The following is a 20,663-nucleotide window of genomic DNA, read 5'->3' as shown; positions in this document are numbered from 1 at the left end:
CTTATTTTATAAATCGGCACAATACATGCATAACAAATGAGAACGAAGAGTCGTGTATAAAAAAAAAAAGGAGAAAAGAAAAACACTCAAGCTTTTTGCTATAAAAAAGATGAATGGGTTATATACAGATATAGGGTTAGATGCTCTGAAAACGAATCTTTGAATATTGGAAAGCTTTTTCTTAAAGATGTCTGTGGCCGTGGCTATGGATTACCCGAAGACGTGTATCATATAATTAGTGAGTTGCCAGATGGGCCTCGAATCCTTGCCTAGAGTGACTTTAATTGCCATACATAAATAAGCGACTATATAGAGCGTTCTAGTACCTCGGCCTAAATAAGGCTTCTGGCTTGTAGGGACTGTCGAACTCAGGGGATGGCGCCACTTCCTGCTCAAATAACCCACTATAACAACGGATAAGTCAACTTAAGCCGCGAGGAAGGTGTTCGCATAAAAGGAATTCCTTTGAAGGCACTCAAGGTCACATCTATGAAAAATATTGCAGATATTGAATTTTTCTTTAACATTATCAAATACATTTTAAACACAATACCATGAGCATTACAAAAAAATGTACCAAGCTTAGCAAGTTTACTATTACACAGTTGCTGTTGGCACGTAACACGTTCCTTAAGTAGAAAAAGCGGAGGTTTTTGTAGACTTGTCAGGTGTGTTTTTAGCAGTGAAAAGGTTAATTATGCTTTTTAAAGACCAATCCAACAGAATTTATTTTACAATTTATGCTAAGGATCAGCATCTTTTCTAATATCTTTTATTAAAAGTTTTTTGAAAAGTCAATCCTTTTTACGAAAAGCACGCGGTATAGTCCAACGCTAGCTACACGTTTTATTCTCTTGCGGATTAATTGTGGATATCGTGCCAACGCCTTCCTTTTATGCTGCGCACTATTCATCGAGACATTGCTTTTTCTTGCACGTCTCCTCATGAAAGAAAGCGCTGCTTAACAGGCGCGTGAACGATCGACATAAAGGCCTGGTGATTGGAAAGGCTTGCGTCCGCGCATTAAACCGCGTGGACTAGCGCACTTTCCAGTTGAATGCTTCCAAAGTGACACCAATTCGATTGGATTGATGTCAGGCAAGCAAATGACTTGATGTTGCTTTTTTCCGTGTATTATATATACATATTATATTTACATATATAAATTTCATATATATTGAAGCGAATTATAAGCTCCCTCAGGTTGAACAGCGTAATCACTCTGATACGAGGAATATTGTAAGAATTCTAAGTAAATATCCCTCAGTTTATTTGTTTACTTACTCGACCAGTGCCTTTGATTCTACGTTTGTGAGTAAAGTAAAAATTCAGCAAATCAACTTAATAATGTAAGAGAAAATTCCTTCGTATCGAAAGGATAGCATGAAGCTCTAACTTTGTTTATAACCATCAACTAGAAATTTATGCAAAAATGATCAACGTTTCATTCGAATTTTTGCAATCATAAGCTTTTGATCAACTGAAGGCCGAACAGATTAAAATTGTGCCAAGCAGATGTAAACTTCACCGTGTCTTTGATGTTCATGTGTAGTTGTCGCAAATGGGAATATGTTCTAATTTATCTCTTAGCTTACCTTACGCTTACGTGAATACAAAAAGTGGTACAAAAATTTGGGTTAGAATTTATTCAAGGACGTCAAGGACGTAAGAGTGAAAATTTGTTATAATTTTTCATTACCTAACGGGAATAATGTATCAAAAATCCAAAAGCTAAAGTAACATTGAATTCAAAGCCTTTCTGGACATGACTTCTTCACTTCTATGTTTGATAAGAAATAAATCATTAATTGAAATATTTTTTAGAATATTTGTCAAATAAGCAAGCGGAAACGCCTTTTTAACATTTAATAATAATAAACAGTTATTATTAAGAACGTTATAAATACTTTCAGAAGAAACCTTGAAAACATATTTACATGTACTCGACTAAGAACATTTAATCAATACTCATTTCAAATAATAATAACAAGTGTGAAAGAAGACATAAATTCTACGTTATGCACGAATGCTTATGTTAAGGTATATATGCATGCATTGCGACATGTGTGTGCATTAAAATTCCATATAAAGAGCAATTAAAAAGGAAGAACAATATATAAAAATCGATTTTCATAAAAAACAAAGTTCATTTATGTATGACATTTATATATATGTGTGTGTGTTTGTATATGCAATTATATACTCTATGTAACTGTACCAATTCCATAATAGTATTATCCATCAATTACACTATATACTATATAATAATGTATATCGAGAATTATTCCGATATGATTGTGCGCCTAGTAAGGAATGTATGGGAAGGGGGCCGCGCGCTCACACAAATCAACCCTATGTTTGGATTAATGCTAATAGATATTTTGACGCCGAAGCAACGAAACACGAAAATAAACATAAAAAAAAAAAAAAATCAAAAATCAAAAACATTGTTGTACAATAACCACAAATTGTAACGAATCTTTTTACCCACGCACTCACTCGTACACAGTCCCGAAAACATATGCACACATACGCTTACTGTATCGTATGAGAAACAAGAAAAGAAAATTCTTTTGTATAGCGGCGAACACATGCGTAATGAAAAGATTGTTTTGCACCACCTTTTCATATAGTCCATAAACATTGCTCTATGCATAAGATGGATAGGTCTCTTGTGTGCATAACACATAGTGTGGATTGTAGAAAACAAACAACAAATATTTATACAATATTTGGGCGGAGTTATAATACACAAGAGGCAAAGAACACGCATTGTTTTCGAACACAACACCAACAAAGCACACGCACACAATTACGTTTGTGGAATGTAGAGGATGTAGTTATTAAAAGAGAGAGAGACAGAGAAAAAAAAAAAGAGTTAAATACTGAGAGAGCAATGCAGCTATAAATACTGGGAGGAGAGCATTTCAGTTCATAGTATTGAAAAGTAAATTCATCGTTGACGACGTTCAAATTGTCCAGCTCAACTTTTGAAATTAAAATATAGAGAAAAAAGATTTGTGTGTTAAGTTTAATTATCAAGAATTTAAGAAAAGTAAAAATATAAAAAGAGAAATATGGTTAGAAGTGTTAACGAAATGGAATTTAAAAGTAATTTTTCAATTGATGCCATTTTATCGAAAAACTCTCATAATGGTCAATTGAAGTCATCCGCCAATGTGGCAGTAACAACATCAATCAAACAAGAATCTCAAGAAAGTGCTAAGACACTGTACACTTCGGACGGTGAGTTATCAGAGGATTTTGATAATCCCAGTCGCACTAGTACACCAATGAGTAGTGTCGGGGATTCGGTCTCTTCAGGAGAAGCGGATAAACTGGACGATGATGTTGACAGTGAGGATGATCAGAAGAAATCGAAAAGCAATGAGAATAAAAAGCCACCCTATAGCTATAACGCCTTAATTATGATGGCCATACAAGATAGTCCTGAGCAACGTTTGACTTTGAATGGCATATACCAATATTTGATCAAACGCTTTCCCTACTTCAAAATGAATAGAAGGGGTTGGCAAAATTCCATACGCCATAATTTGAGTTTGAATAAATGCTTTGCTAAAATTCCGCGCAGTTATGATGATCCTGGCAAGGGCAACTACTGGATATTGGATCCTAACGCTGAAGAGGTATTCATTGGAGAAACTACCGGTAAACTGCGTAGAAAAAATCCCGGAGCTAATCGGGCACGTTTGGCAGCTTATCGCCAGGCAATATTTTCACCTTTTGTTAGTCGGTATGGCGCCGCGACGACAGCCTTTCCAGCAACTTTGCCTTTTGGTGCAGGTTATGCTGCGGCTTTATATCAACGCTTAAATCCGGCTTATCAGCCGACAACTTACCCACCCAGCTTACCCGCAAATCAAATGCCGATTTATAATCCAATCAATATGCCAACCGGGAACGGTTTCTACGCTCCGAGTATGCCAATGACAGCCGAATTGTTTCAACGTATGCAGCTTTTTGGAAAATTTCCCGCTACTTAAATTTTGAGGTAAAATTCAAACGCCAGGCGTTCTCTTTTACCTTTGAAGGATGCAGCTACCGTACAGTTAGCTCAGCCTTAGTCATGATGGATGTATTCAGTACACAACACAAAAGGAAAGAAGACTACAGGATGTAACATAATTAAAGAGCTTTAGCTTTTGCTAGAGTTTCTCAGGGATAAGTGCATGAATGGCATTTCGTAAAGGCAGGCCTTTTACTACCAGCGGACATTTCCATTTTGATTGGAACAAAAACACGTTTAAATATTTCTTTTGTTTTTCATTTAAAAGAAAAAAAAAAAAAAAAAATTAATAAAATAAATGTTAAAATAACTGATACGTAAAAAAATTGCTTAATTAATTTTTAGTCGAAAATTTCTTATCATTTGTCAGATTCAGATTTAAACGAGTTTTCTTTACGTTTAGCTAGCAATAATGGGAAAAGAAAATGTCTTAATTATGGTTATATAGGCATACAATGACGTTTTGTCGGCTCTTCTTCTAAACTAACACTTAACTCAATAGGCAGCACACAAACGATATACATTCAGACGCATGTATGTTGTGACAAATGCATCCCCGGGATGAAAAAAAAGAACAAAAAAAGGTTCATTTCATGATTTTTCTTTTATTTTTTATTTATTTATTTATTTATTTTTTATTTTGTTTTTTTTTTTTTTTTTTTTTGTTGTGTTAGTTCTTTCACAAGACACTCCATATTATTGTTAGCCATACCCGGGCTGAACCCAGCAGTAGTAACAGTGATTCAAAATCTTTTCCATATCTCGTTTCTGAAATCTATACATTCATTTAGTTTACATAACACCGCAGGAGCTATAAACAAACGGGCAATCTCTGGGTGAGCGAGAATGATAAAATTTAAAAAAAAGTTTTATTTTTGTTTTCTTTTATTTAGTTAGTTAGTTTCTAAGGAATAGAAGACAATTATATCACTTAACTATTTTTAAGAATATCAAAAAAAAAAAATCAAAATAAACAATAAAAAAAATTAATAAATAAAAAAAAAAAATTATAATAAAAAAGAGAAATATAAAAAAATTGAAACAGAAATTAAAAACTATAAAAAAAAGTATAAAAATTTTATTTGATTATTGGGCATTAGTTTAGAGCTTTACGTTTTTAGGTGAAGTAGAAGAATTCTTAAGCGGAAAAGTAGCGTTTGTTTAGAGAAGAGTGCCTTGAATTCGACTTAGATTCCAATGTTTTTATTTTTTCGCTGCTTCATGTGTAAATTGAGATTTTCTCGTGCAGGTTTAATAGGTTGAAGTTAATGTCTCCATTAACCCACATGCTATACCGGCGGCATTCGGTTTTTGAAGATAAATTTTATTTATTTTTTTTTTTAACGAAAAACAAAAAAATCGATCTATTATTAACGATTAATAGAGAATACAACAAAAAAGTGGATTTTTACACAACATTTAACTACATTTTGACACTTTATAGAAAGTAGAAGACACACAAAGGAACAAGTGCTTACCGATAGTTAAGGTTACGCGTGTAGGTGAGACAAATCTTTGAGTTTTAAAGATTTTCTCGTGATAGTGCGATAAGTTCACTGCAGGGAGCAGTGTAACTTTTTCAGTTTTCGTTCAAGCAATGCTTATTGATGGAAATATGGAAACTTGCCCACTGCTGCAGCATTAGTAACTAAAGCATATCGTTTCCTTTGCCATCTCGGGTATTAGAATTTTTGTTTGTTGTAACAATCACGTATGCAAATGCCCGCAAATTTGATCATTCGCGCGTTGTTTGACTCTCTGAAAAGATCACGCGAATGCCACCCATGGACACTTAATGAAAGCTTCTGACTGATAGATAAGTCGTGCAGCATTCCAGCCACGAAATTAATCCGATCAGAATGATTTCAATTTTTACTGTTACTTCGCTGTCTCTTAAACGCATCATTATGGGTATGATAACAGCAATTAGTGTGTGCAGAGAAAGGTGTGTAAGAAGGACATTCAACTTAAGTGGGAGAAGATCAGGTGGGAGAGGCAGATACAGACATACTGTCCGAAGGCGTGCAGCGCGGTTGAAGTGTGTCGTGCGAAGTAATGGCAACTCAGGGACAAATTCTGAAAGTGTTGGCAAAGATAGGTAGATTAAGAACTCAGCCCTCGTACCATACACTTACGAATTTCATTATTGTTTTAATATCATTAAGTTAATAAATGCTTTCCTAAGACGCGTACGAAAGGGATGAAAGTTTTATGTCTAATGCTGAAAGTTCTGGATATACTATACTACGTTTTCTTCTTTCACCAGACAGAACCAAGCAGCGCGATCTTTGCTTCTCGCGTAATGAGCGATAAAACCGTAATTATTTTGTATAATTTTTAAAAGAACATTTTGCCGTCCTTTGAATCCAAATTTAATTCAAGCAGAAAGAAAAAGAAAATGGATACAAGAGACAAGTAAGTAACTTGACAAAAAGCGTGTGTAAATGTTATAGTAAATAAGTAGATAACCCAGGGTATGGCATTAATATACCTCATATTTTATTATGCTTATTATTTTATTATTATCTTGATTGGCTTTAAAGCTAATAGTGGGCGCTCCAAGTACTTGGAGCTGAGCGAAATTAATGTTGCATTAGGACTAGGAGAACGGCCGGAGTTGGGAGAAGACAAAAACGCAGTTGGCGTGAGTGAAATTTCTATTGAAAACGAATCGGAAGAAGTGAAAAGTAAAGTGAATCGAGATGAAGTGGGCAAGGTGAATAATCCGGGAAGTTCGCTTGGTTCTGCTGGTTTTCAAACAGCGAATGATAAGAAAGTGCTCATATCCGAGAAAGAAGAAAAAAACGTGTGAAAAGCCTGTTAAATGAATTTAATCAAAGTGAAGATGATGACATTGAGAATAATTTGCTTACTAAAAAAAAAAAAGCATCTTTAACAAGCAGGAAAGAAGAAGAAAAAATATACGACTATCCCAGTTGTAGTAGCAGATTGTCAGCAGCTGGTCCAATTCTGTGTCGCAAAAGGCTTTTATCATTGTCATTAAACCCAAAATTTAATTATAGGCCACCCCCCAACTTTGTGAGACACCCAATAGAAAAACACGACAAACCGAGACTACGACACCAGAATTAGGAGAGTTTATTAATAATGCTGTGGAAACAAGTACACCAGGCGTCAATAGACCAAAGAGGTGGCGGCTCTCGGGCTTAAGACGTACTGGCGTTAGTCCAAAGAAATAAATACTACTTTTATTACATTGTGTAAAAGCAACGGAAGCCTTTCTTTGAATTCAAAAACGTCTCGGTAATCTTTTTTCATTTAAATTAGTTTTGCTATTTTTTCGCATTTTATTTAATTAATGCCGTTTGGATGTACTTTTCTTATCCTCGGTTTCTTGTATCTTTTTGCTTTCTTATGCTTTTTTCTTATTATACTATTGCGTATATATATATATATATATATATATATATACTATTATATTATATTGTATAAATATTGTATAAATTACGTACAGGTAGTTTGAATAAATTTGAATCCCTTTATTTAATTGTATGGAGAAACAGTAACTTGTTTACATATAATTTGTGCTTAAATAAAATTGAAATAGCAAGATTTTGCTTGTATAATAAAAAAACGAGTATAATCTCTTTTTTTTGCCATTTTTACCAAAAGATTTCAGATTAGTTCATCCTTTGTAGCACGCAATAAAATATTGTATACCATTTATTTATTGAAATGGTTTTGGGCATATGTGCCCTTAGCCATTCTGACCTGCCGCCAATAATAGGAGCTCCTGATTGCGTCGTATTCGGGGTCTTGTATTAAAGTTGCAATAGCACGATAAAACTCTATGACCGATTTCGATTTATCTATAAATTCATTGGTATTTCGCCAGCGTGTATAGCCTTTATCAATAAGTTCTTGAACAGATGTCGGTACTCCTGAGAAATGAGGATCCTAAAAAAGAAAAAAAAAAAAAAAAAAAATAAGCACAAATTATTGAGCATATATACGCTTATTCTCGTATGTGGCCAAATTTTTATACAAATACTTGAACAATCATTCATCAAATGTAAACAAATTGAACGCTTATTCTCACACTTTTCGAATTATTGAGCATATATACGCTTATTCTCGTATGTGGCCAAATTTTTTTTTTGAATTCTGTGTTATGGATTTACACAAAGCTGTTGCAAAATCCGGTCCAAAAATATTGTCCTTGAAATTGTTTCACTCACCGAAATTAAAATTTATCCATCCTTTCATTACATCCCAAAATACATCAACATCAATCAAAGACTTCATCAGATATTTTCATTACCCGATGTTGTTCATTGCCAGATGTTGTTGCAGTACCTCCGTAAGCAGAAAACGAAATGCTGGAGGCCAGTCTGTGGGTATAAGTACTCTTAGCAGGTGTTCTTAGCTTAAGTTCAATTTAGCTGGTTTTTGAGAGGGTCACGGACGTATTAAGTGAGACGCGAGAGGGTTGCGATATTTTAAATGGTTCGCTAGCGATCACATTCAATGAAACTTACAATCCATACAGAGTACTATAATCTCAAAAGATGAAGCCGCAAGCTTAGATCGTCAAATTAGATTTCTACTATAATTCTGTTTAACAGGATCGCCCTCTCTCTATCTTTCTCTTTCTTAATTTCTATTAAACCCAGTCATTACTTAAGCATTAATGAGATAGTGCCGAACTTCGATTTTTGCCACGTATCCAAATACTTAAGAAGCGCGACTATCGAGTTGACTTACGCGGGTCCAACTACCGAGGCTGTACACCATAATTTATCGACGAATGATGTGTGATCGTAACGTGATGGGCCTATGGTCACTTTTTATCGCTACGACTGCTGCTTGTCACCCTTTCCCCAATTCTTTCTGACCACAATCCTTGCACGCAGATAAGCTGCAGAGAACTGCAAGTCAAGAAATTTATGGTATCTTATAACTTGATAGAAATAGTCGCCAGTTGCCTTGTTATGTGGGCAGTACATACCGCGATCTAAAAGGTCCTCTTTGTGATCTCCGCACCTGCGTTCATTACTTAAAGCCCTTTGCTCATCTAAGCTAAACTGTACAAACTGAAAATAACGGACTATATTAGGATAGGAATAAATGGGGGAGGGGGGAAACCGGAGGGGAAAGGCCATCAGTTCTTGTAAATTACTTTGAAATGACTGCGCAAATTATATCTTCTACCCAACTGCGAGTCATTTTTTAAGCACCTTTACAAGTAAACCTCTTATGGTAATCTAGCAGAATAGACGAGCTTCACAGCCATTTCACAACCTGCTAAGTAAGTGATCTGCAAAGTCGTTGTTCAGCTGCTTGTTCCCAAGAACGAATATGCCGAGACAGAGTCCGTTAATATTTCTTTTTTGTTAAAATAATACTAAATGCTTGGTTTTTGTGCAAAGAAATTTCCAAAAATTTCACGCATAAAGCTGGATTTTATTTTAAATCCACCTTAACTAACGTTTAATGCAATTCAAAAGAATAACTATTTGTCGAGAATTGAGACCATTTTCAAGTTAATTGAAAACAAATCTTAAACCCTTTAGCTAAACAACTTGTGTAAAATCATAAAAACGTATGGAAACGGAAAAATTTAACCACAACCGGATTATAATACATATAAACAAAAGGAGTAATAAAGATGCAAAAAAAAAAAAAAAAAAAACTATCCATCCCTTTCGCTTGTCAAGCCATCGTAATAAACCTAAATAAATAGTACGTAGATATAGATCTTAAGAATAATGCAAACATAGTGAAAGACAAAGAAAATGAAGAAGAAGCATAAGAATATCATTTCTACAGAGGAGTTTTAATGTTTGCCAATCCCGAAATGCAGGCTTATGTACGCTTATGTCTGTGTATCTGTGTGTTTGTGTGTTTGTATATGATTTTGTAACCATACGGTAGTTAATTTAAACAAATTGGCTTTACCTACTACTACCGTTTTTCGCTTACTTGTATTAATTTGTAAGAAGCTGACTACGTTTACTTAAACGTTAAAACAAATTCTAATAAACCCATTGGTTTATGTGCGCTTTCATGCATGCGTATGTGCGTATGTGCGTATGCGCGTGCACGAAAGGTAAAGGATTAAATATCATGAGTTTCTTGTGAATCTTCAAAAATGCAAATCCTTTCGAGAAATATTTATATGGCTATGGTAAGGCAAAACAACTTACGCGTTATCGGTATTTAACAATCCATGTAAATATTTAAAAAATACTGCGTGGGATTAAGAAAATAGTACTCTACGGCAGACGGTGGTGAAAGGTTTTTGCTTTGGACGATGGCTAACGAATCGAAAGGATTCGATACAGCAGATTATGAAAGTGGTTAGATGATGACACAGCTTTAAGGACAACGGACGGATGTACTCATAAACAGACATTGATAAGCAGTTAGGGTTGCTTGGCAAATATATAAAGAGATAGAGTGAGAAGGAGAAAGAGAGGGAAGAGAGAAAGACAAGAACTTGAAGTGATTCTTCGCAAATGAAATCCACTGTAAACTAAAATGTTTAAACAACAATTGCTACCAGTTACAGTTACAGTTACAAGTACAACAACCAGGCCGTGTACACAAAGTAGGACAAAAGTACAACTCCTGTTAATTGGCCAAATTTCAACGAAATCACGAGTGTTTAATACTAGCGGCACACAGTTTATGTTTTTTTTTTTTTTTTTTTTTTCTTTTTGAGTGATCTGCGAAAAAGGGGTACTTTGCTAGCTTTAGTGTTGCATTCATAATAGGAAAGCATGTCTAGTTTGTTAATGCACTTGCACCTGCAAAGCGGAGAGTAAACTATGTTGAGTTTAAAAGTACGAAATATGGATTTGAGAAGCATACGGCTAACGCCAGGCATAGACGATACTCACATCTGAAGGGGCTATTTTTTGTGCCTTGGACATCGGTCAATAATTGACAGTCCGCTTTTTCCCTTGAGTTACATAGTGCCGTTGCTAGGGATGAAAAATGAATTTGTGGTGAGAGTCCAAGGCCAAAAAATATGTAGGTAAATCCAGACGTGCCATGCACATTTCTTGCAGGACTGTATCGCTTTGGCAAAAGGGGAACCGCACGAGTGCGGCCTGCTAAAGTCCTATGCAACAATTAATACCAAAGGCAAGAAACAATAATCTTCCGATTTGAAACTTTCATAGTTCAATCAGACCAGAATGTGGCAAAGTAACACAAGATAGATTTTTTGTTACCTGGCGTCTGTACATCCAATATCGGTACGGCAAAACTGGTTCCGGTTGGATCCACTCAACTGCGTACATATAAGATTCGTGTCCTTACTTGCCCAGATGGATGACGCAACGCTTAAGCAACACTTCAGCTTATATAAAGATGTAAAAAAAATGGATCTACGGATGGTTCGCAGCAAAAAAGGGGGGTTTTTCAAAACGTGTTATCCACAAATTGCGCGAAAGATGAAAAAAATGTGCGGCTAACGATTGACCGTACTTTGCACAGACCGTTTCCCATCATTCTTTCGCATTTCCTACTTGTTGACCTAAATATATAGGTTTTTGATCAAAGCAAACATCGCGTATGATCTTTCCAAGGATATCCGCTTGCGTGGCTTTTAACAGCACACTTACCAGCCGAAAAATTCGTTTAGAAAATCAAATTAAAACTTAAACTCTTCTGTCGCACTTTCGCCAAGGTGTAGCAGAACATATCTGCAGCAATTAATTCACAGGTAGTGAAAGTCGGGAAATTTTTTAATTATTCCTTAGTTTTATTTATTTAATAATCTGTTCGTTACGTTAAGAGATGGGTCTTTTGAACATATCACAACAATTACGTAACTTTTTTATATGTTATGTCAAGCGTGTTATGTTTTTAGGGTTTTATGTTAAGGCTGCTTTGTTGAGTGCGTTAAGTGTAGTATGTTATTGCAGTGGTATCGTATCATAGGCAGCAGGTATGTGAATATAAAAATCAGACGAGGTTTCTAATAATTGTAAATATTTTTAATTTTAACATTTAGTTTATAAATTTCAAAAGCTCCTCATTACCAGATGTGAACACAAGTATAAACAAGTCATTAGTGCTTTTTCAAAGAGGTGACGGTACATGTCTCGAAAGTATTAATTAAAAAATGAATTTTCTATGTGAAGATACTCCCCTTAAGTTTAACGTAAGGTTTCGACCAACGAACCGAGGCTGAAGTACGTAAGATATCGTTTACGAGTTTTAAGTTAATCAAATTCTATACTCAAAAGCTTCAGAATAGCAGACAGCATCACTTAAGGTCACTTGTTTAAGTAAGGTTTCCGTCTTTTTGACGATACTCCAAAAATAGGCTCTTTCATGAGAGAGATGAGAAAAATGTGCCTCAAGCGAGGGACAATCATTTAAGTAAAATATTCTTTGTCCTTTTATCAATACGAGCGCCTCCCTTTTAGTAAAAAAAAAAAAAAAAAAAAAAAAAGCCGGACAGGATTAAATTTTCCTGAGTAGTGCCGTTGAATATATTGCACTTTTCTTGCTTGTTTCTCTTAAATCAGCCAAAAAGAAAAAGAAAAAAGAAACCAAGGGACAAGCACCAAGATATTCGATCTAAACTAAACATATTTACTTTCCTGTTTTAGTCTCTTTTAATTGTTGTTGTTGCTAACGCGCTGCTATTATTATGATTTCCTTCGGCTAACGTACTGCAAACACTTGCAATTGTTTGTTTTGTACTCATTAGAACTCTTTGGAAGGACAAGCAACAAAATAAAATAAAAAAAAACAAGAAAATGTTGTAAATTTTGTAAAAACATTTTAATCAAGTGGAATACAAAATATATATAAAAAAAAAAGGAACAAAAAAAAAAATCTAGAAAAAATACTTAATTAAAAAAAGAGGAAGTTCGAGAGAGTAAATGGGAAATATATATAAAAAATCAACTTTAATTACTGCGAAACAAGATGACTGAATATATTTGTTGTTGGGAAGCTTTGCAGTGTCTTTGATCGTTTGATGACTAAATGAAATTAAACTTTAACCTCGAGACCAACTGACCACATAATAAAAATTTATTTGTATTTTTTTTTTATTTTTATAAGAAATGCTGGTTTATACACAACAATAGTAAATTGAAGATGCAATAAAATAAACAAAAATATAAATTATTAGAGATCTGAAAGTAGACTCAAACGTGTATACAAACGCATAAACGCACACATGCATAACTTACATCAAGTGCCATGATCCTTAATTAGTGTTTGTTCATTATCTTGGCCCATGTTGACCCGATTTTCAATTAAGTCAATTGAACGTTGAGGGCAACAAAAACACACAAACACACGCATATACTCACAATTCGCAGTAGCGTCGTTACAACTGCATTTTTATGAATGAATAAAATACTTGTTATTTATACACTCGCGCACTCAGCTGTGTGTGTGTTTACGTAAAGTTCTCATTTAATGAAAAAACCTTAAACGGAAATTATAAATGTATGGCATATACATTCATATACATCTTTACATACATACATAGATGTTTAGCTCAAATGGTCATTAGCTTAACTAGTACCCGCTTACCCGCCTTTTGCCGTCAAGTGTAATAATTTCATAAATGATTTGGCGCAGAGCCATCGCTCGGCGTTGTCGCGCTTTGAGACCGTGTGCCACACGACAAATGTTTACTGACTAAAAATGAAAACTAATGAAATAAAATTAATTTTGTGGTATTTTTTCTTTATTAAAAACCATAACACACAATTTATTGACCGACGGCCGGCCAGCATATATGTACCGCTGCTCATACCGTACATATGTGCTTGTAAAATAATTATTAAAAATGATCAAAAACAAGTTAGCCTCCCTCCATACATACAACAACAATAACAAAACGATCATCACTCACAATCTCATAAATCTGTGACCATAACAACGATAGCGGCAGTACCGTGGTCGTTGCACAATTAAAGCTACGTTGTAAAATCGTAGAGTAGGACGTTTAACCCGCAGATTTTATTGTTCGCTCTTTTATAGCATATATCTTAAAGTTCTTCAAGTAAATTGGAGGGATTACGGTTATTGGTTATTTATTAACAAGTAAAAACGCAATAGTGGATCATCGCCAATTATTTACTACCCTACATCACTGCACTTAATACGGATACTCATATAACGACTCTTCTTTTTATGGCAAGCGGTTGAAAAAGTTATCCGCTTCGAACCATCTTCAAAAGCGATTGGCCTTGGCTCAAAACTTATCGGTGTAACAAGTTTCATCAAGATATCTCAAAAATTGCGACTGTGTACATTGAACGAAAGAGTACAAGGTAGGCAAACGCACAGGCGTACTGACAAGCTTAGATCTATTCTGAAAGTGATTCCGAATCGAGCGGTATAAAGGAAAGGTAAGTCCATCTCAAACCTTTCGAAGTATTGCACGCACTAGCTTAAGTAGTTGCGTAGTATATGGGAATAAAAATTTTACTTAAATAGGAGCAGCGTATGTATATAATAATAAATATGCCGAACATAGACACGATTGCCATAAAAAAAGACACAGATCTACAAAGTTGGATGAAGGTCTCGGCCTAAAAAACAATAAAAAAAGTTGTCTGATATGTATGTATGTAAACGGGAACGTGAAAAGCAAGATGGTAGCGACCTTGAAATCTCACCGGCTAGAGTTTCAGGTGATAGATGCTTAAAGATGTTATAAAGCGGTCAATGATGTTTGGACGTTGACATCATCCAGAAAGCATATAGGTCTGTCAACAATGTTGGTGCGTATGTGTCAGATCAAAGACCTATTAACTGATTTGTTATCTATGTTTGAGAAAAGTTGAAAAATATATTTAGTAAATTTAAAAAATTTATATGATTTAACTTTTAGAGTTTGAACGACAGTCAACAGCTTAATGAATCCACACAAACTTCCAGGAACGATCAAAATCCTTTGCTTACTGTTAAGAACTACCTTACAACAAGCCATAATTTTTTGCTATGGTTTGACCCATGAAGCGTGCTATCTGTGCTTTGCTTATCATCCTTTCTGAGCATTATCGTGCAAGAGAACATTTCACGGTTTGGAGGTCATTAAAAAAAAAAAATGAAAAAGCCAGTGGAAAACTCTTGTTCACTTACACGGAAAACATAGGTGTTTTCCTTTTTTCAATATGACCGACCAACCATTCAGGGGATGTGATCTATATGTATACCACGATGATGGGCAGGAGGATGTGGGGAACGAAAAATGGATAGGGACGGACCGTAGCCTAACGGGTATCTGCCCAATAATAGTGCGCCAAATTTCAGCTCTATTGCGATAATGTTTCAATTTTTTTTTTTGTTTGTTGCTTTGTGTATTCTAAGCAGATTGCTTTGCTAGTTACGAAAGCAAACGAAAAAAGAAAAAAAAACTAAAAAGATAATCACATAAAACGGATAACATGTCGTTGATTAATTTTTTAATGCAAATAAATTACTTCAGAAAATGTAGAAAAAAAGTGTATCATGACTTTTTTTGACCATTCAATAAAAAAAAAAAAAAAAAAACAAATCGCTTGACGTTGTTAACGCAATGCGTATTAACTAAATCAGCTTAAAAGCAAGCTCTGAGCACTCATCTGAATTTTTATTTTTTTTCGAAAACACAAACAAAAAATTGTATAAAAATTGTAATAAAACAAAAGAAGAAATATAAAGAGTAAAACAAAAACGAGGCAAAAAAAAAAAAAACAAATAGACAAAGAGAAAGAGAAAGAAAGAGTGGCGAGTAGAGCAGCAAAAACGGGTAACGAGAACTGTATGACAACATTTAAGTATATCGGAAAGGCAGTGAGTGAGTGAGTATTCTTTCGGCATTATAATCTATATACTTAACCGGGGTAATAAGATAAGTAACTTACTCCCTTAGACGTATGCACATGCACACACCCATTCATTTATGAAAACCTTACTGGTTGCTTGCTTTTTCTCATACTCCTAAGCGTTAAGCGTAAGATAACAACAATTACTTGACGATGGCGATGGCGATGACGATGGTGTTGGTTGGTGGTAATGGTAGTGAAGGTATTTTATTGCTTGTTATTTTAGTAAATTGTTCAAATACGTTTAAGCCCATAAGACAATTCAATTGAGAGCACATACGCACATACACATATGTCGCTTTTTTGCAAATATTACATATAGTCATGAGTTAATGTATGTTTGTGTGCGATTTTTTTTTTTTTTTTTTTTTTTTGTAAAGAAATGGTTAGAATTAGACTAACAAGGATAATCTGGTAATCTGGTACAAAAGACAAAGGCACGAAACCAGATCACTTAATGTTAATGCAATTTTTGTTACTTTTGTTTCATACAATAATACCTCCTTACACATATACACATAAAAAGGCAGACTCACACGCTACGCATATACATATATATGTAGAACGCATGCCAAGCCGATAATGTAGAAATTGTTGTAATTTTATAAAAAGCCATCGAAAATATTCTTCTTTTCTTTAGCAAATCTTGCAACAATATCAGCAAAGAACACCTCTAAGATCTTATTACAATGTTATAGATGCTTAAATAAAGGAAAAAAAAAAAAAAACAAAAAAGGGAAAAAAGAGATCAATTGAATTCAGACTTAGCTCTTAAAACTTTACCAACCGTCACAGTTAACTCAATTTTCTCTTGTATTCTTTACTTAATTTGTTCAACCAAATGAAACAATTCAAGTTATAACTGCTTAAGAGCATTAGAAATAGGAAAGAAGTAGCAATATATAGAGGCATACTTCCATACGAGGGCCACATCATAAGCACCCATCATATTGCAAAGAGAGTGTGATTTTTACTAAGTATGAAAGTAAGGTCTGACCACAGTGTTACTTGCTGTAGGCATGTGCCCACAAACACATTTCTAACGCTTGCCTCCACTGTTAACAGTTTCAAAACCATTCGATAATTCTAAAGGTAACAAAGCCATTAATACTTTTTGCGAAAGGATAAGTATTCATCAGACGTTCGCACGGCTGATTATCCCTTTCGCCAGGACTCACCAGTACTACTCCTTATCGCCTTTCTTGACCGCACAACTGAAAATGAATAAATTACTGTCACCTGTAGACAGCGACAGGCGACATCTATGGCGGAAGGATTAACACATGTCTTCTGACAATTACACGTCTTAGACACCGATTTGTCGTCTATCGTTGGAGAACTATGGTTCTTAGCCGAAAGCGTTTTGCATCTAGAAAATATCACAAAATAGATATATTCTTGAGCAGGAAAAGATTTAGAGTTGCTTCGTTCACTTTCTCATAACAACTAAAATGGAAATGAATCTTTAATTGCGTTATTAAGAAGCACGCTCATGTTTTTTTTTTTCCATATGATCAACCGCTCAGGGGATGTCGCTTCTCTGTTGATTGATTAGTGGACCAAAAGACATGGGTAGTGTTCGCAGCCTAGAAATGGTATGCCCGATCTGAGCACTCACTACAGCTACAATGTTTTGTCAGAATTTTTTAATTAAAGTATGATCTACCGAAGTAGGAACTGAACCTTAGCAGGCCGACTTGACAGTCGCGGTTCTCAATTAGTTTGCTATACGATAGCATATGCTTGTAACTGAAAATTTCTTGAGTCTTGAAACTTGAATCTGTCCTCCGTTGATGTCAGACTCATGAGCAAATTCATTAACCAGTTAACTGTGTAACTTAGTTTCAAAAGTTCTTTGGTTTTTACTTTATAGCAGACTTACAGGTATTATTAAGGAAATCTAACTAAATGGCCTTTGTATGCAACCTTGAGTTTTCAATTTCACTTTTTAATCTCACTTCATTTATTTCGTCCATCCAAACAAACATTTTAATGCGGACGAGATGTCTCGGCGTCATATGCGATTGGTTTTGTGAAAAATGAAACCATTTATTTGACTTTTCGACTCCGGGTACAGTTTTGCTGGCTACATGGACTGTAATATCGTATAGAACAACTTTTGACCCAAGCGAAGACTAACGTTCAAAACAATGTCATTGCCAGCCCAATCTAAAGTAATTAATACCGCCTTCAAAAACGACAAGTCCTTTAGAAATGCTTATTAAACGATCCTCGTACATATAGTGTTTGCGTTTAATCTAATACATTTGTAATCCCAAGTTTACATTAATTGAAAAATTGTGCCAAGACATTAATACACTACTCGAACTCAGTACTCTATGTACACATAAGAGACATGAAGAGTAAAACATATCGTTGTGTTATTTATCATTTTACCGGCAGCAACGTCTTATGTACAAAATCTACTTTACACCGTTAGATAATTGGCAGATGTACGATTGCTTGCAATGGATTATTCGTTCCATTTATTATATACATATGTATTTCATAATGAAATATGCATCCGTAGTAGTAGTAATCCTTTCTTTTCGTTTACGGTTTTACTCGTTTAAAAACCGTAAAGTATTGTTCAAATATTTGAGTGATAACCTTTCGAAAAGCTGTCTAATAGAAAAAATATTTAGATATCTAAGCCTGAGAAAGGTGAAAACTATAGAAAAATGTTACATTTGCGGTTAATGCCAACTTTAAGAAAAGATTTACAAATTTTTTGAAAAAAAATAAAAAAATAAAAAACTTTTTAGAAGGAGTCTTTAATATAATCAATACAACAATATACCGAAGGATTAGAAAATAGATGTTGCAAAATATGGGCGTGGCAAGTCAATAATCGTAGTCATTTTTTCATTGGTTTTTCTTTTCTTAATCTTAGCAAGCAGTAGGTGCTCGCATTAATTTTGAGAATTTTTTCACTTGAAAAAAGCATTTAATGAGAAAAGCTGGTCCAATAGACATTAATCGAAATATTTTACACCGGTTTGCACAACTTTTTCCCGTCCTTCCGACAGTATGGCGACACATCGTTGGAAGAACGATACCGCTTTGGCAGCGACTCAATCATCAACCCATTTTCGTACTCCATCAAATTTTGCCAGCCAAACATTCTGCATGGTACGCTGTGTACACTGTGTATGGCAGAACTTGCTAGTTGACCTGCAACAATGTGTGCTTCGCAACTTTTGCAACAAGTGTGTTTGGTCGGCTTCGGCAACGGAGTTCTTCAAATGAACAACAAAAGTAATGAATGGCGATAATGCAACTTTGAGCGCTCGGAAGTTTGGAACCACTTTATTTAACACTTGAGTGATACTTTTGGAAATGGAGCAAATTCATATTTTATTATTGCAAGGCTTTTTGCATTTTTTTAGTATTACCCTATGATGTTTATATTGCTGATGAGAAAAAAAAAGTTTTTGACCTTGACTGGAACAAACTTGCTTCACTTTCAGAATTATATTCCAATTGTAACAGCCCACGCTTTTTATGGCACATGTACACACCTAGAAGGATTTATGATAGACCCACCTTGTGCTACACCTCTCGATTCAGTATAATCACTTTCTGAATCACTTTCAGAATCGATCTAAGCTTGTCTTGTATAGCTTATCTCTTATAATAAAGACTTGACACTTTTAATTTAAGATAAGCACGAAAGACGTTAAATCAAGGGAGATTTGCATGAGAATAATTTTGGCTTAGTGTTTATCATCACCTTCATGCGAATGTTTTCTAGCTACCAATTGAATTTCAAGTGAAAAAGATGGACTTGCACCACTTTCAAAAAGAACATGTTTACAATAACTTTGATGGATTAAAACTTCCATCTGCGTCAGTACTGTTTAGAAGAGGTAGAAAATTTACGAGTATTACAACACGGTGTCGATGCAACACTATTTCAAAAAATCCGATACGTATTTTTTCTCATTATTTTTTTTATTTTTAATTTTTGTAATCGTTTTTTTCATGAAAACTTAAAATTAGGTTTGTAAGGAAATTTGGTAATAAAACTTTACACCTTAAGACTTGACTTCGATACAGTACATGCAGGCATGCAATGCATTGATTCAAGTTATCTTCTAATAAAATCACGACACAATACGGTCTACGTGTTTTCATTTATTTTAGATTTAAGCTTAGTTTATGTTTTTCTATACCATATTTTATTTTAAAATAAAAAATTTCGTATAACATGGGATCGATAGCGCAAGATACGAATTAACACTGAAGTGAAGATAGCTTATCTTTTAGTGGCAAAAGTGTGGGCTGCGTACAGTGGGCTAAGTTCACGCTAATGAATTAACTGTATTAAGCGGAGGACACCTGCATTTATAAATATGACCACTTTTGTGCGAATCTTAGAAAACCACAACTTACTTACGCATTACAGGATTCAAAAGTTTATATTATTATTAGGAACATCATTAAAAGTGTATAAGAAAGGGGCTAGTACCCAACCCAACGGATAAGTAGCACGACTATCAAGTCAGAATAAATGGATTCTATTCCCAGTGCTCTAATCCATATTTTCATTACGATCGGCTTGTGTCGAAGGTAAAGATGATGAATTAATCAACGAATAAAGTCCTGTTAAGATGTGGGCGCACACTAAACGTCTTTCCTCACTTCTTCTGCTTTTGAGTCAACAGAGCGTATAGCTTCTATTACTGCGCACCAAAAAGAAATTATAAATGCAATAAAAATAATTAAAAAGAACAATCTAGATTCTATATGAATCAGTCCTAAGCCAGCGAGGAACAAGGGTGGGGTTGTTTAAAAAGATTTCGACTTTCTGAGTAAAATTG

The 20,663-nt window shown here is 34.6% G+C and overlaps 1 protein-coding gene across 1 annotated transcript; it reads left to right on the top strand.

The window, feature by feature from the left end:
• Nucleotides 1-3,023: 3,023 nt before the first annotated feature.
• Nucleotides 3,024-4,277, top strand: LOC119633847 (fork head domain transcription factor slp1). The gene has a single exon (XM_038027629.1). It carries the CDS (start codon nucleotides 3,078-3,080, stop codon nucleotides 4,002-4,004), a length of 927 nt encoding a protein of 308 aa, XP_037883557.1. The 5' UTR covers nucleotides 3,024-3,077; the 3' UTR covers nucleotides 4,005-4,277.
• Nucleotides 4,278-20,663: the final 16,386 nt, after the last annotated feature.

The sequence above is a fragment of the Glossina fuscipes genome, unplaced genomic scaffold (assembly GCF_014805625.2).
Source record: "Glossina fuscipes isolate IAEA_lab_2018 unplaced genomic scaffold, Yale_Gfus_2 2, whole genome shotgun sequence".
NCBI classification, from domain to species: domain Eukaryota; kingdom Metazoa; phylum Arthropoda; class Insecta; order Diptera; family Glossinidae; genus Glossina; species Glossina fuscipes.
The sequence above is the reverse complement of the archived record's forward strand: the minus strand, read 5'-3'. Positions and strand labels throughout refer to the sequence as shown.